Genomic DNA, 16,128 nt, shown 5'->3' with positions numbered 1-16,128 from the left:
ATTGCTGCTATCCGCTTCAAATTCTGGCAGTCCTGTATGTGTCGAGTTGGAAGCTCTCCGTGGTCGATATATATCTCTTCGCCCCAATTGTCTCTTGCTCATTCCTTCTCGTTCTCGAGATACTTTCCAAATCCCTTGTGCCTCCACCACCACGACGAGGCAGTAGCTTGGATGGAGGAGAAGGTGATGGATGATCCACTCTTTGGTACACCCGGCATCTACCCAGTGAACAAGAATAAGAAGATCATCCATCGGTTTCTCGTTCGTCCAATTTATTCCCTCTTCCCCATCCCCAACCTCCGTTCATCCAGAGAGCCTAGTCTCTCTCTCTCCATCTCTCCTCCTTATACCACCCTGATCACGCCCAACGATGAGAATTGCCAACACAATAGAGTCAAGCTCGGAGACCCTAGTCGCCTTCTTTCGGGGAGGTGCTGGTCAATGTCGAGCACTGGCCTGTTATGACAGTTTACTGAGGGTTCTACATATCTGTTTTACTATTCACCGTATACATCTATACTACGATCAATAAGAATACCTCCCCTAGAGATACTGAATGAATAGCATCACGCCGGAATATCCTCTTCGGGATCCATGCCACCTTGTTCAGATTGAAATCTCCCGCCCTCCTTAATTGTTCCATAACCTCTTCATCCACTTGACTGACGCGTCGAGAGTCATTTTCACCATGAACGTCGGCGACATGACATTCTCCATGAAAGTCGCCAAGGCCTGAGCTGGTTCTTCCCCGAAGAACATGTCCATATTCTCCTTACTCCCTCTCATCTCTTCACTCGCACGGCGCATCATCCCTTTCTCAAATGCCCGAAGAGCCGAGTGCAGAGCCTCAGGTTTGGGCGCGACGATTCGTGGGGTGGACGGTGGTGGTGGGGAGATGGGGAAGAGGGATAAGGGGAACGGAGCGAGTGAGACTCGGCGTGAGGGAGGAGTGAAGACTCTGACGAGGGCTTGGCCGAGCTCGAGAGCGTCTGCTAGAGCTGTTCGTTCACGAGTCGTCAGCGTTGATCAAATAATTCACGGATGGATCCTCGCTTACCTTGGTTGACACCTTCGCCCGCGAATGGCGACATGACATGCGCAGCATCACCTACAAATAGGCAAGTCATTAGCGTCCTAACCTTCGATTCCGAAGGCTAGCTCTCGCGACGCAAGACTCATCGCCATCCGCTCACCCATCACTGTGACACCTGTCAATTCCGTGTCCCATCTCAACTCCGGATCGTACTGATATATCCTTCTTTGCATGATTCCTTCTTCATCAGACGCCATTATGACTTCTTTGGCCATATCAGTCCAGCCATCGAACATCGTCGCTAACCATTCTCTCCTCTTGCCTTCATCTGGCAGAGGATGTTCGTCCTGCCACCTCTCGGGGACTTTGAGCCCCACATACACCTTTGCTTTGCCTCCCGAATTCATCTGAGCCAGAATGGCTTTCCCGTCTCCTAGGAGTTCTAGAGCCCCAAGACCGATATAGGACTGTATCTTGGGCTGATTGGACAGGGTAGTTGAGGAGATGTTCAAGTCGTACATTGATACAGAGGAATAGTCGGGTTTGGTCGGGTGGAGCAGTGGTCGTACATGGGAGAAAGTTCCGTCCGCACCGACCAAATATGGGGTGGTGATCGAGGGTTGGGAGTGAAAATTTACTTGATACAGAGTTGAAGAAAGGGCTTCGCACGATTTGAGAGCGTGAGACCATTGGATGGTGTCTGGTTCCAGTGATGCTATAAGGATGTTTCGAAGGTCGGTTCTGGTAAAACACAAAAAGTCAGTCATCACTTCATCGTGCAGCCGAGCTCTTAGGTTTCGAAGATCCCCTCGAAAGTCCGGAAGATAAAGCATACAGAGATGATTGCGAAAAGACGACTCGCCTATCAATCTCTGGTCTCCCCCTTATCTCCCCATTGGTCTTTTCGAAGTGCGTGACAAGCGCCCCATTTTCGCCATAAACATTCTCGTCAAACAGGACTTTCCCGTCTTTATCCACGACCTTCTGAGCCTCGCCTTCCGGTCTCATATACTCTTGAGCGATGTCCAAGAGCTCGGTCTCGCGAAGAGCCTTCAGACCGGTATCGTCGTGGAGATCCAACGATCCTCCCTGGGGTCGATAAGTGGGGCAACGGTCTCGCTCGTAGATCTTGACGGGGATATGGTGGAGTTGAAGGTATCGCGCGAGGAGGAGACCAGAAGGTCCAGCTCCGATGATCACCACTGGTGATGGGCCCGCGGCCGACGTAGTAGATACGGACATCGTCAAGGTGTCTGTTTGTGTGTGTGTGATTTGAAGAGTATGAGTGCGAGTCACAGTACAGTCGGTCAGTAGACTCATGGGTTGTCACTTGCTGCGTGTATTTGACAGCGTGAGAAAAATTCATGGGCAACCACGATTTATTTGATACACTAGTCGACGGTAGATGCACCACTGGTGTCACTCGCATTCCAGTTCGATATTGACCGCATTGAGCCCCTGAACCCGACGGATCTTCCGTTCGCCTCGCCGAGCATCACACGAGTGCGAGTGATTTGCCGAGACGACAACGGATGCGATCACTCGTGAGGAATAAAGGTACAAGATCCCGGTCAAAGAGATGTCCATCACGATAACAGTAGCAGCAGCAGTGGCGTGCCGACTGGGAGACAATGCTAGTCAACAGATCCGGCACATCAGAGCACGAGTTCCCGGTCATCGTGACTGGAGAAGAAAAGAGAGAGAGAAAACGGCGATCACCGCCTTTTGAATGATGCCACGCTCTCGACAGTACAATAATCCCGCGGCGATTCCAAGTGCGTCTTTGCTGGAGGATGGATGACCTGCGTTGCGTTTCCAGTTGCCTGCAATTGGACTTTACATGGCTAGAACTTGTCCCCTGTCGTTCTATACCAATACCAAAAGCCAGTCGCCTGAGAGACAGACCCTTCCCTCCTCTTGTCCTTGGTCCACCACGGGCACGACTCATACACGTATACCCCGCTCTGCAGGACCTCGATCAACATGTCACACCTCCTGCCGCCCAACCTGCTTCGACTGTTCGCACCTCGACCTCATCCACCTTTCCTCAAACCACTCACAAAGGACGAACGTGTCCGTGGACCTGACAAGCTTGCCGGTGTCGCAGGACTGGTGACCAGGCTGAGGGAAGAAGCTGAGGATGCCGAGTTGAGAGCAGGTCTACAGGCCGATGCCGACCAAGCTGAAAAGGTCAAGAATGAAGAGAAGGAACAAAGCGAACCTGCCACCGTAGCTGCTGCCGCTGCCAAGAAGAAGACGACGACGACGCCCAACGGGAAGGCGGTGGCTACGGGAGCTGAAGAGGATGGAGAGGTAGCAGAGGAAGACGGTGCTGAGAAGCCCAAGGGAAAGGGGAAACAACAACAGAAGAAGAAGACGGACAAGATCGCCGAGATGGGTATCATCGGTGATCAAGCTGTCAAGATGAGGAGAGAATTGAGAAAGAAGAGACAAGAAGAGTACAAGAAGACATTGGAGAAGAACTGTGAGCTGCTATACACTCCTCTTGGACTCGAAGTCAAACTGACAGAATCACAGATAAACCAAATGATGATCAAAATGCTGCTGGAGATCCTTACAAGACACTCTTCATCTCGCGATTAGTACGTTGTCTATCTATTTCACGACCACGTTTGTCATCCGGAAAAAAGGAATAAGCATGGACTGACCTGATACTCGCATTCCGCAGTCAAGGAAAGCGACCGAGGCCGATCTGCGACGCGAATTTGAGATGTACGGTGCCATTGAACGAATACGGATTGTCAAGGACAGAAAAGGGAAGAGCAAGAGTTATGCTTTCATTGTGTACGAGAGAGAACGAGATATGAAGGGTGAGCAGTACTTCTTCTTTGCTCGCCATCTTACGGGTCGTCTTTACCAACGATAGCGTCCCCATGATTTTGACCATGACTCCTTTGTCGCGCTGTCGCTGATCCACTCTCCTTATTCTGTAGCCGCATACAAGGATGCCGAGGGGATTCCGATCCATCACAAGAAGATCCTGGTCGACGTCGAGAGAGGACGAACTGTCAAAGGATGGAAACCCCGCAAGTTGGGTGGAGGGTTAGGTGGCAGACCGAAACCCGTCGATCCCGAGAAGGCAGCTGCTATCGTACCTGCACCGTTCGGTGGACCACAAGGTGGATTTAGAGGAGGCTTCCGAGGCGGATTCAGGGGTGGACCACCAAGAGGAGGGGGCGGTGGGTTCCGAGGAGGCTTCGGTGGACCACCAGGTGGAGGTAGAGGAGGATTTGGAGGTGGAGACAGAGGCGGATTTGGCGGTGGTGGACGAGGTGGTTTCGGAGGTGGTGGCGGAGGGTTTGGCGGAAGAGGTGGTGGGTTCCAAGGTGGTGGTGGAGATAGAGGATATGGCGGCGGCGGCGGTGGTGGTGGTGGTGGTGGATTCGGCGGACCTCCAGGTGGTTTCCAAGGCGGCGGTCCTCCAGGTGGAGGGTATGGGTAAGTCACGATTCTGACATTGTTGACTGGAATCTGCAACTAACTAGACCTGCAGTGGACCACCCGGCGGACCCGGAGGCTTTGGTCAACAAAACGGTTATCAAGGTGGTGGCGGTGGTGGTGGAGGATTCAAACGTGACTTTGACAATGCAGGTGGACCCGGGGGCTATGGCGGCGGCGGCGGAGGTGGTGGTGGATATGGAGGTGCACCAGTAGCTGGAGGCGGAGGGTACGAAGATCGTGATCCTAAGAGGATGCGATATTGATGATGTATCATTTGCCTTCCTTCTTCTTCGCTTGCGTCAAAGTCCGCCTAGAATGTGGGGTCACACGGGGAACTAGACGAAGACAGAGCGCTTCAGATTCGGCATGCTGGGCAACCGCGTCTGGTGGGAAGAGGCCATAGCATGGAGATCAGACTGGTCCATCGATCTGATCTTATGCTTTCACTGAATCTGTAATCATAGCTCTCGACTCAGAAACCAGTCATGAACCCAGCCAAACCCTACCGATAAGTTACCGACGCGTGTGAATGGAGCCCCACATCGATGGGTTCTAACCCACAAGACACCAGGAGAGGCTTTTGGTACATCGCACGTCATACGCCGTAAAAGAGTGAATAGAAGGACACCAAAGCAACATGACACCAGAGAGACAGGCAAGAGGGATATATAACCTTGGATGCATTCCATGATCTTGTTCTCTCTCTCTCTCTCTCTCCTCTCTTCATCTTACTCTTCATTCTGTCTATCCGCTGATGCTTGCAAGAGACATGTCAGACCAGAAAATCAGTGGGTGACCTCTCTCTTCATCTTGTCCCGTCATACCGCTCCTTCCGTCTGCCGTTCTTCCGTCGCCTCCCCCGGCTACATGCACTCTTTCGTTCCCGCTGCACGACGGGCACGTCCAGCGCTGATCTTGATCCTCCGTCTCTTTCTCCTGATCTTGCCCTTCCCATCCCATACATCCCGCTCAGAGCTCTACGAATTCGCCGGTTCATGCTGGGCCAACGCGCCCAAGATCGCCCTCGAAGAACTTGGGTTCACAAAGGATAAGGATGTCGAGTGGATCTCCGTCAACCTTGCCGAGGTGAGCATCTTCTGACTGTTGCTGTTGCCCCTTTCCTGTTTGACCAGCATCTCGCCATGTCCGCACTTGCGTATACTTTGTACTCTACTGACAATCTGTCTACTGCTCTTCCTTTTTGGCCCGCAGGGCAAGAACTTTGATCCCGAATACCTCAAGATCAACCCGGCCGGTACAGTCCCCACCTTGATTGCTGAGGGCAAGACCTTTTCAGACTCTATCGTGAGTTGTCATCCGTTCCCAAGACATTTGCGGCGGGAGTAGAGGGACTTGGATCTAATCCCTCTTCTATCGGCTTTTTGTAGAGCTCCGTTCAGGAGATCATCAAACTTGCTCCTCATCCCCCTCGGGCCGACGCGCATACCAGTACCAGTATCATCGAAGAGGCGAGTCAAGGCGAATCCCTCACAGTCCGGTCTAGACTGCCATAGCTTACTGATATGGCATCGCTTTGTCGCATCGGATAGATCCACGCACAAGCACACGATCCCAATGCCACTTTGCTTTTCGCGATCAACGACGAGGATCGGGAGGCCAAGAGCAATGGATTGCCAAAGGGGTTCTTGGCAGGGAGACAAAAGGAGCTTGACAAGTGAGTTTGCAGGTTGGTGAGGGGCGGTTCGATCCCTTCTCCACACGACTAGGAGCGCGCCATCGTCATCGTCTTGTTCACAGAGAAATACCTGCGTGGACGCCTCGCACCTGAGCTGATGGCCAATTGGATGATGTAGACTCGCGCAAGACCCTCCTAATGAATTCAAGGATTTCCTTCTCAAGAAACAGACGGACAACAAGCAGCTCTTGGAATTCTTCACGACCGAGCCAGATGTCAGTCGCCCGTCGTCTCCTAGCATTAGCATTTCTGTCTGGTGGTCGAAGAAGCTGACGTGGAGATTTCGCATTGCTGGACACAGGACGCTACTCGTCAAGCACACTATGACCAAGGACAACAACTCTGGAAGTCTGTCGGTATCGCCCTTCGAGGAGTCGTTACTCAGGCTCTACAGAAGAATGGCGGTCCATTCGCAGGTGGGGCCGAACCCTCTGAAGTTGACTGTGAGTGCGGCATCACAGTAAAATCTCTTCGACCTGGCAAGCGAAGAGTTGAAAAAACTGATTCGTATTTGGCTTGGTTTGACACCATATAGACCACCTGATCACCTGGTTATCTCGAACCATCACCAATACCGGCGTCGAACCTGGTTCCCCTGCAAGTGTCGCGATGCCCAAGTTGCAAGAATACACAGGCGGTCATAATCTCGATCCCATCATTGGGAAGTACTGGGAGTGAGTTGATCCTCCCTGTGTACGGGATTTTCCTCACGACTGACTTTCGTATGCTCGTATCGTAGTGCGTGGGTCAAGAGAGACAGCTTCATAAACCTTGGTATCCACTGATTGCTGAAAATGCGAAAGGGCTTGATGAGAGCGAGAGCACCAAAGAAATGAACGGTTTCATTAACAGAAACATCAATGCATCACATGTTTGTTTGATCACTACATCGGTGCACAGGACCAGTTGATTATATGGGCTGTCGGACTTCAACGGACGAGTATAATAGAATCTGAAACGCTCTTCGTATAAAGTCCATGTGGGTTTCCACAACACATCGTGCGCAGTTCAGTCTTCCATTGACACGACTCCAATCTTTTCCCTTTTCAGCGGACCAAGCTACCTCTGCGAAGTCCCTTGGGCATTTCCTTATACGCGTTACGTCTCACTCCATATTCCGCGATCCATCTACCAATCCGAATTCTAGATTCTCAACAGCCCTTGGCCCTATTGTTCCTCGCTTGATCTCCTTGGATTCTTCGCCGGTCGCGAAGGGGCATCCCCCTCCGAAATAGGTACGAAAGAAGACGGTGGATATCCCATCTGTACTTGTTCTTGAGAAGCTGAGTATTGCGGTTGCGGTTGTAGATGTGATGTGGAGGTCATTGGTGTAGGAGTAGGGTTCGTCAATGAAGTAGTCGATGAACCGCCGCCAATCATACCACTTTGTCGGTTGACAACGAATGTTGAACTGCTTGGACTGGCACTGGCCCCACTACCGGTCTTAGTGGTTCGAATCACTTTGAAGCTTCTCCTGGGAGTTCCCTCATCTCCGCGACCATTTCCGTTACCAGTAGCGTTACTGGTACCGGCACTAGGATTCGGACTCGGATGTACTGAGATGGATGCTGGACTCGTTGGACTTGTCACATTCACCACTTGAGGAGTAGGCGTAGGCATCGGCTGACCCATTCGTTTCACCTTGAAACTTGTCGTCGAAGTTGACGCATCAAGATTCGAGGTGGATGCCAACGTGAGTGGCGCTGGAATAGTTCTTGTGCGAGATTGAGTCTGAGGTTGGTTTCGAGACGGTTGACCTGGTCCTCGGCGATTGACAATGAAACCTTTCTTCGCATTACCGCTCGACCCCGCTGCCGTGCTCGTCCCAGCTACAGGTGTTGTCGATCTGGACTTTGGTGGAGTAGGCGCTTCCACACCAGCAAACAACGCTCCAGACTCTGCAGCGAGCGCAGCTTTCCTTGCTTTGTTCTCATCTCTCGCTTGCTCGGCAAAATCGTCCAAACTCTTCTTCCTCTTACCCAATCCCAACCGTTTCCTCCATCCGCCTCCGCTTCCAGTCCGGGGATCCTCTTCGTACTGTAAAGGACTGAGAGGAACTGGTTCGAACGGAGCTGGTTCTCGGAACCCGCCTGTACCGGCCAACGATGTTCGATTCGCTCTCCTCCTTGACGGCCCTGTTTCATCATCTGACTCCTCTCTCTCATCGTAATCATCATCATCATCACTGTCCCTCCCTCTCCTCCTAGATTTATCCCCCGAATCACGACCAAACCATCCTCCGCTTCGTCTCTTGGCCTTCTTCTTCGCAGTTCCGGTCGAGCCCGAGTATTGGCTATCAGGAGATGGATCATGCTTTAGGTCATTCAGTGACCTTCGCTTGGGTATCGCCAAGGTCGGTGGTCGCAGTCCTTGATTATTGGTGCGTATACCCGGAGTGTGAGGTGGTGAACCAGGTGGATGGACAGTGGGTAGATTACTGGTGGAAGCAGAGGTGAGGCCAGATTCGGCCCCCGGAGCACCGATCTCGATGATTGCATGAGACGACTTCTGTCGGCTGTGTGGGGGAGACATGGGTCTTTGATTTATTTGAGAAACTCGGATAGTCGGTGTGGGCATATGCGTTGTCGCCGAAGCCATCGGCATGGGCACACCGGGCGGTGTCAGATTATGGCCATATCCTGAAGGACTCATCCCTGATTGAGGCAGTACGTTGTAAGGATTATCGTATTCTGCTCGACCACCACGCACGACCGAGAAACTTCTGATGGGACCTTGACTCCCCGCAGGAGAGGTGGCAGATGGGAAAAAGCCGCCAGGAGGCGTATATCCAGAAGGGCTGGTCGCACCAGACGTCGTCGCTGAAGGCTGCCACGCGTCCATGATTGCCTCTCCTCCAGCTCTTTCGTCAGATCTCGATTCCGAGCTATGTCTATCGAGTGGTGGTGGCCCCAGTGGCGGCTGTTGCGCTGGGAAGTAACTTCCTCTCTCGATCATTGCCATAGTAGGATAATTGCCCAGGAATGGGGTAGATCCTTCGGAGACTGGGGGTCTGGTGACGCCTTGAGAGTGACGATCAAGCATCATTTGCGTGGTCAAAGACCCTGCAGCTGATACATTGCGCTGGAGTTGTCTTGAACCGCGCTTCCTCCTCTTCCTTGCCGCCGCCTTCCCACCACGCACTGGATTCAGACAGTCGAGGTCCATGATCGCAGCGAAAAGGCCACCATCTAGTGGATGGGTGGATTCGTCGAAGTGAACGCCCCCAAAAAGCCGTATGAACCCCTCGATCATCTTGGTGAATAGCATGAGAAGGAAAAAGGCGAATACAATCGCTTGAAGAATCAAGATAGCGTAGGCGATCCAATTCACTGCGGTCCATGTCATGGAGATCTGCCAGTATGAGCCCAGCTCCGTCAGACCATGGACTCACTGTTGGGCTTAGAAGCATGACCAGAACCATGCTGGCCAGTCTGATAGCGCTGAGGAAAGCATTGGGAGCACCCATACTAGCGCCTTCGCCCCATGGGTACCAGATGCCCGGGACGATGAGCATCACCATCTCGGCGATGATCACAACGACCGCCTGTGCCAGACCGCTGTTCTGCCCTGCACCGACTACGATTCCAACAACCAGGCTCGCTGTTAGGGATAGACCTCGGTACATCTGCTTATGTTCGACGTAGACGCTGTACATCGGTCCTAGAGACAACAGAGTTCTCGTGGCATCGTAGAGCTTTCCACTTGGTGTCCTGTAAATCTTGTACAGGATGAGGGCGGGAATGAGAACCGAGATGAAAGCGAAAGCCAATGCCGCAAATACGCGTGAGACAATGCTGGCACGAGCACCGATAGTAAGTTGATACATCGAGAAGATAGTGATCGGGAGATGGAAAATGAGGATGAGTCGAATGAGATTTCCGTAAAGTGCTGCGGCATGGAAAGCACCGGCTTCTCCTCGTACTCGGAATCGATACCATATACGTCGGAGTGGCGATCTCGCTGAAGCCTTTTGACCCGCCAAAGTAGCTTGCGTGGGAAGCGTGTGCGGTCCATCAGAGTAAAAAGAGGGGTTCCTTGGATCGTATACTTCTTTCCCGCCAAGACTTCCTCGAGGGCTGTGTCCTAGACTGGCACGCTTTGGTCCTGGACTTTCGTGCTTCGTTGGACCAATCGACAGATACTCGGCGACTCCGTGTAAGAACCACAAGAACACGCTGAGAGTGATCACAGCTAGGGTGAGAAGTAGGAAGATGACCAAACATGTGCCGAAGAGGTCTTGAGGCCGCAGCCCAACTGCCGTGGCGAACGACTGCATACCCTGGCTCGAGTTGTGGAGATCGAGCATTGGGTTAAAGGCAGTCTCGTCAAGGTAGAGTGGGTAGAGGGGATTGGTCATTTGAGAAGTGAAAGCGGTAGAAGGGGTGTAACTGGTAGGGTAAGAGTCTACCCGTTTGGTGAGCGGATTGGACCCTTGTATGAGCGTTGTGTCTTAAATGAAGTCAGCGTGAGTAGCATGAGGACCGACATATGGCACGACTCACTCCACACTAAGCTTGCCCAAGCACCTCGAGCGACTATGGGGTCTAAAGAGGCATCGAAGTAGATCAGCTCCTTATTTCCGTCATCTCCTCCCGCCTCACTCACAAGCGAATTCTGGCCAGCGGACCGTGAACATGCCCAACATAGCGAAATATTGTATGTGGAAAAGGATGTCTTGGACTCCCGGCGTCACTGATTCATATTCAGCGGTCAGTCTTCGCATATTCCTCCAGGGCACATCAGAAGACTCACCGAAACGTAACAACCCTCCGCTGACACTCAATCTTTCTCCACTGAGACCGCTGATGATCATTGTTCCCCATTTTCTCATTGTCGCTTCTCTTTTGTTCCCTCCACCTGTTCCTGTTCCGACGACCCTCAAACCCCCAGACTCCTTTTGTCCATACTCGGCAACACCGCTACCTACTATCCATCCCGTCACGAACCTGGCTCCCCAGCTCACTAACCAGAATCCAATCGCCAATGCTACAGGCAGCCAGAGGAACAGCTCGTAGTACCACTGATTCTTGCGATACGGCGAGACTTGGATGTTATAGCATGCGACATTATTGGCTTCGGCGGTAGTGTCGACGACGCGCACTTGCGTGCGGAGGGTGGTGAGAGCGTAAGGATGATAGAGCGGGATGGATAGATTGATGGCGAAGTCTCCGGCAGGTAAAGGACAGTACGTCGTGTTGTCGCGGATGTATGGTGTAGGTAGATCTGATGGGAAGAGCGAATTGCAGAGCCAGGTGGTGGAATCGTAGACTTCAAAAGTCGCTGCTCTTGTGTCGGTGAAGAGTGTAGCTGAAAATCATCAAGGATGTCAGCTGGAAGTCACACGGTATGCTTTTCTTTCCTTACCTAGCTTGTTGGTGGTATTGTCATAACCAACTAGCTCCGCTCCAGTGACTCCGACCAGATCCACCCGCAACACAGCATGAGCATCACCCGTTAATCCTTGCTGTCTCGCCTCTTCGCCGGACACAATCGCCGCGTATACGTTGGTGATGTTCAGAAGACTTGCGCCAGCCGCAACGGGTGAGAAGGACGACAGACAGGAGGAGAAGGTCGGTTCGAGAGGTGTAGCCAAGATGCAAGTTGCAAGTAGCAGAAAGGCGATGAAGCGGAACATTGTTCCTGGCTGCTGATCGTGTCCGAATCAGCACAGCTCACCATGATTGTCGCAGACCTTACTGACCATTTCAAGGTGGGCTGTCTGATGACAATCACCAGTGGCCAAGCTTCCTGGCGCCTGTCTAGCCTTACAATGCAATACTGATAACCCTCCCTTGTCCTTCCACTCTTCTCGGACCTTTGAGCGGAACAGACGCAAGACGTACTAGGCCAACCGATGATCAATAGTCATACCATCGATTCTTCGCTTCCTCCTCTCCGCCTGTGTGTCTTGTATGAGTGAGATCGATCGTAGTATATTGTCGCGTAGTGCACATCAACGGCAAGCACACAACGAAGAGATCTGGGAAAAAACGAGTTGCACTTTTCCATACGACTCTCGCGTGCAAAGTCAAAACGGATGCGTCCGCCTTTTCTCTCATCATTCAACCAAGTCGTCATCCTAAACGCCACACCTAGATCGTGGCTCTCCTTTCTTCTATTATTGGATTCAGATTCAAGGAGTCCACCATTGTAAAGCGCGACCGATCCCAATCAAGGATGAGGGAGTGGATCGCAAGGATTGCACGGTGAAGACGATCGTGCGTACAGCAGTGGCCCAGCAGTATGAATACAATGTGTGACGCCAAAGACTACAGGATGGGATTGCGGGTCAGAAGTCATCGTTCATGTAACGAATCTATCGTAAAAATGGTGTCTTGTCTGTCGCAAGGAGATTGCCGTTCACGCTATGCATGGACAATCCCAGCGTTCAGAATAGGATCTGTTCAATGAAGGTACAGCGGCAGCTATTCCCCATCGAGTCCTTCCTACTTCCAATCTCTATAAGCACAGGCGAGAGAGCACACTTCGATTCTCAGGATGCAATTTAATCTTATCGGCACTGACCTTCCCTCCAGGAAGCCAATCGCAAGAATAACGATGCGGATCGTTCATTGAGGATTGGAGGTACAACGCTAGCCATACCGAGAGCGAAGGATGACGAAGATTTCAACCGATAGTCACCCCTTCAAACAGATCGTCACAGTGAACATCGGTAATCGGTTACTGCCGCAGTCGGTCCGATTGCGAGGATGACATTTGATGCTCGCGGCCGTTCCAACTCTCGGGATGATGATGTTTCGACTGATTGCTGGACATTCGATAGCTTGCGTCGCTAGGCTATACCGGAAAAGTCTTCGCCGAGTGAAGTCCGCACTATTATGAAGAAAGAAAAGCTAAAAGGTGGATCTCGTCTCCACCTCATACCGTTCCGAACCGCTCCAACTGCCAACGGATCCACCGCTTCATCACTCCGAAAGATTTGCACGATACCAATTGCACTAAAGGCGATAGATAGCGAGGCCACTTTTACAGCCTATGATCTCCGCATCTGGATACATGAATGATCCACCAAAATCGCTAGTGGGATTCCGGTGAGTCTCACCGGATCCCAACCTATGCTGAGAGTCACCAAGTGGGACCTTGCTGATTGTTCATGTGACCATACCAAAAAGCTGGGTTGGGTCTAGTTGAGAGTGGAGCGACAAACCGTCTAAACATCTCAATGGTACGGACGGGTTGATTCAAAAGTGGGCTAAGAGCGTAAGATCGGTATCGTAAGGTCCACTGTATGATGGCATCTGTGGAGATAGATGGGATATTGATCGCTTGTCACCGGCTGTCCGGCACTTTGTACTGCTTGCTTCCAGCGGTTCATCTTTACCCCATCCGCCACCCACTTTGCTGCCACCACCCACACCCAATTGGGAGCCCCTCGGTATTCGCTATTCGGGCCGACTCCCATTTGGGACCACAATTGGCCCGGCGGTAGCTTAACGGTCCGGGAACAAAATCAAGTAAAAACGGAAATCCATGCAGGGGCCGGAGTCAGTGGTAAAAAAGGTCCACAGATCGCCGGCTGATTGATTTCCCTCTTTTGATATTTTACCCTTTCTGGTGATTTATGGGATGTATCACTCCGAGACTCTCCGAAACCGAAAATAATTCGAATGTTCTCCAAAATCGCAGTTCGAGACAGCCGGGTGGATATCCCCCCCCCCCCTTCACCCCACCTGGCAAAGGGAAGGCAAAGTCAAAGTATTCAAGCTTATCGGTAAGATTCCATAAAGGGGTTCTAGCAGTCGCGAAACGAGTCGCCGTACCGTAGATACCGGTGCGAGATGGACCGGGCTGGGATCTCTTTTGACGGAGCGGATAACGACGTTCTTTTGGGGGGCACATGAGGGGTTAACCTATTCCCGTCTTGGAGCCCATTTTACCGGAATATCAACATCCCAGTCTTTACTACTATCCACCATCACCACCGCCGCTACACCATAGCTCGTGAAGCAATTGTGACTGATTCGCTCGTCAGTCGTCTGCATCACTACTACTATTATTTTTTGCACTACCGCATCTCAAGTTGCGAGCAGAACAACTCGCTCTTCTTACCGGTTATCATCACGACACCATCACGTAATAGAAATATAATCCCATCGTTTCTCGTTTAAACATTTGCGTTGACGATTTGCACGATCCAAGACAGTACGGAGGGGAAAGCCGCCTCCGTCATACTCTTTTCGTCCTTGGTACACACTCGTCGTAACATACACGCCAGACGTACTCCTCTCTATCATCGACTTTCCTCCTCCCCTGCTGTTCGAACCAGAAAACCCAAAGTCTCCGTCCCACCGGTGGATCGAAGTTGTGATAATCAAAGTTTGGGACCGTTTATAACCTTCGGTATACATCTGCATCGTTTCAAAGAGTGGTCGCCGGACTTCTCACTTTCATAACCGTATCTTTTCCCACGATCCCAATCTTTTCTTGAACCTCTTGCATCTCACTCGTGGAATCATACACATCATCCCTGTTTGCGTTCCTCGACGATCTTCACCGTCCCGCTCTTCATTCGTCCCGTCTGCTTTCCGAGTGCCTCATCAGTCCAATCGAGATGGCCGCTGCGACAGCGACCATGGACGACCTGATTGCCAGTCTTTCCGGGTCGATGCATGTCTCCCAGGAAGGATACGATCTGAAAATGCTTCAGGTGGGTCCTCTTCTTTCGTTTCTTCGATGTGGGTTTCCAATCACTGACATTCGCATCTTTCCTCGGGTGAACAGGAATATCTCTCACAACATATGGCATTGCCTACCCTCCCCTTGTCTCCCAACACCACCTACCGACCCATCCCCGGTTCGCGGTCCGTATCATCCACCCGAAAACCCATTTCTCTTCCCTCATCATACTATGCTGAGGCTCCGATTTCACAACCATATCCCTCTCCTCTGTCTCAAGCCTCATTCGGCTCATATAACGATGATGTCCCATCGCACTTCATGTTGAACGATCCTACACCCACCGGACAACGACCGAATCATCTGCGTCGATCATCGTCATATGGATTCGGTTGTGCTGTCGTGCCTTCCAGTCCTTCGACAACATATTCGAGTTTCGAGTCGGACGCTTTCGCGCCTGTATGGCAGCAACAAGTGGAGAGACAAGTGCAGACGAATCAGGATCCTTGGTCCTCGATGCGGGGCGACAGCGGTTTCGGTGATGGTGGTGGCCAATTGAACGGCAGTTCTTTTGGTTTTGGTGCAGGTCAGAGTCAGTGGCAATCGACTGCTTCGGGATCTAGTCAATCGTCATCGGGTTTCGGAGCGTTTAGACCACCTCAAGGTTTCGGTCAGATTCAACATAGAGTACCGCCGACGCCACCCATAGAAGATGATGAGGAGATGGACGAGGATTGTGTGGATGCCGAGATGGAAATGGAAGAAGACGAGGAGGACAGAGTTGAAAGAGCGATGGGATTGAGTGGGGTGGATGAGGTGTATGGTACGGACGCTGCAGAAGAGGTTTGGGGTAGGGGAAGACGGAAATATTGAGGTGATGAGTATGACACCTTCCACGGCAGGGTTCGGTGCTGGGAGATGAGAATAGGAATCTTCGCCAAAGGTGACTCGTGGCAAGGTTGTATTAGTTGTCAACCGTTCCTCAAGAATATCTGTAGTTTTTTAGTTGTATCACCTGATCAGTTACAACGCTTTACCTCATATCACGAACCATGAACTAGTACTTTACGCACTACAAGGCCAATAAACTGAGTTGCTAAGGGGTTCCTGCATCCTCCAAGTGAATGCACGGCAAATGATCTCACCGGTGAAGGAAGATCTGTAGCTTGACCGATGACGAGTGACAAAGGATGTGGCGAATTGGAAGCCCCACTGCTCAGAAAGGCCATATAAGGGGTATCCATAGTGTATGGTGCCATCCGTTCGAAGACACGTAAGACAAAGGGCGTCGATATGAGGT

General features: G+C 51.7%; 5 protein-coding genes across 5 annotated transcripts; 3 read left to right on the top strand and 2 right to left on the bottom strand.

The window, feature by feature from the left end:
- Positions 1 to 630: 630 nt before the first annotated feature.
- On the bottom strand, positions 631 to 2,275 carry IAR55_001514 (uncharacterized protein; the record flags this gene model as incomplete). The annotated part of the gene is made up of 4 exons (XM_066944641.1): positions 631 to 998; positions 1,058 to 1,108; positions 1,194 to 1,774; positions 1,896 to 2,275. 4 exons carry the CDS (start codon positions 2,273 to 2,275, stop codon positions 631 to 633), a joined length of 1,380 nt encoding a protein of 459 aa, XP_066804564.1.
- Positions 2,276 to 3,016: 741 nt separating this feature from the next.
- On the top strand, positions 3,017 to 4,758 carry IAR55_001513 (uncharacterized protein; the record flags this gene model as incomplete). The annotated part of the gene is made up of 5 exons (XM_066944640.1): positions 3,017 to 3,518; positions 3,572 to 3,636; positions 3,723 to 3,864; positions 3,988 to 4,492; positions 4,548 to 4,758. 5 exons carry the CDS (start codon positions 3,017 to 3,019, stop codon positions 4,756 to 4,758), a joined length of 1,425 nt encoding a protein of 474 aa, XP_066804563.1.
- Positions 4,759 to 5,264: 506 nt separating this feature from the next.
- On the top strand, positions 5,265 to 6,976 carry IAR55_001512 (uncharacterized protein; the record flags this gene model as incomplete). Its single annotated transcript, XM_066944639.1, has 9 exons — positions 5,265 to 5,283; positions 5,469 to 5,581; positions 5,708 to 5,800; positions 5,884 to 5,964; positions 6,046 to 6,170; positions 6,310 to 6,406; positions 6,493 to 6,634; positions 6,727 to 6,865; positions 6,931 to 6,976. 9 exons carry the CDS (start codon positions 5,265 to 5,267, stop codon positions 6,974 to 6,976), a joined length of 855 nt encoding a protein of 284 aa, XP_066804562.1.
- A 382-nt stretch (positions 6,977 to 7,358) lies between these two features.
- On the bottom strand, positions 7,359 to 11,826 carry IAR55_001511 (uncharacterized protein; the record flags this gene model as incomplete). The annotated part of the gene is made up of 6 exons (XM_066944638.1): positions 7,359 to 9,520; positions 9,579 to 10,640; positions 10,694 to 10,735; positions 10,797 to 10,883; positions 10,944 to 11,498; positions 11,556 to 11,826. The coding sequence occupies 6 exons, from the start codon at positions 11,824 to 11,826 to the stop codon at positions 7,359 to 7,361; spliced, it is 4,179 nt and encodes a 1,392-aa protein (XP_066804561.1).
- A 2,937-nt stretch (positions 11,827 to 14,763) lies between these two features.
- Positions 14,764 to 15,701, top strand: IAR55_001510 (uncharacterized protein; the record flags this gene model as incomplete). Its single annotated transcript, XM_066944637.1, has 2 exons — positions 14,764 to 14,859; positions 14,934 to 15,701. 2 exons carry the CDS (start codon positions 14,764 to 14,766, stop codon positions 15,699 to 15,701), a joined length of 864 nt encoding a protein of 287 aa, XP_066804560.1.
- Positions 15,702 to 16,128: the final 427 nt, after the last annotated feature.

The sequence above is a fragment of the Kwoniella newhampshirensis genome, chromosome 3 (assembly GCF_039105145.1).
Source record: "Kwoniella newhampshirensis strain CBS 13917 chromosome 3, whole genome shotgun sequence".
NCBI lineage: Eukaryota > Fungi > Basidiomycota > Tremellomycetes > Tremellales > Cryptococcaceae > Kwoniella > Kwoniella newhampshirensis.
The sequence above is the reverse complement of the archived record's forward strand: the minus strand, read 5'-3'. Positions and strand labels throughout refer to the sequence as shown.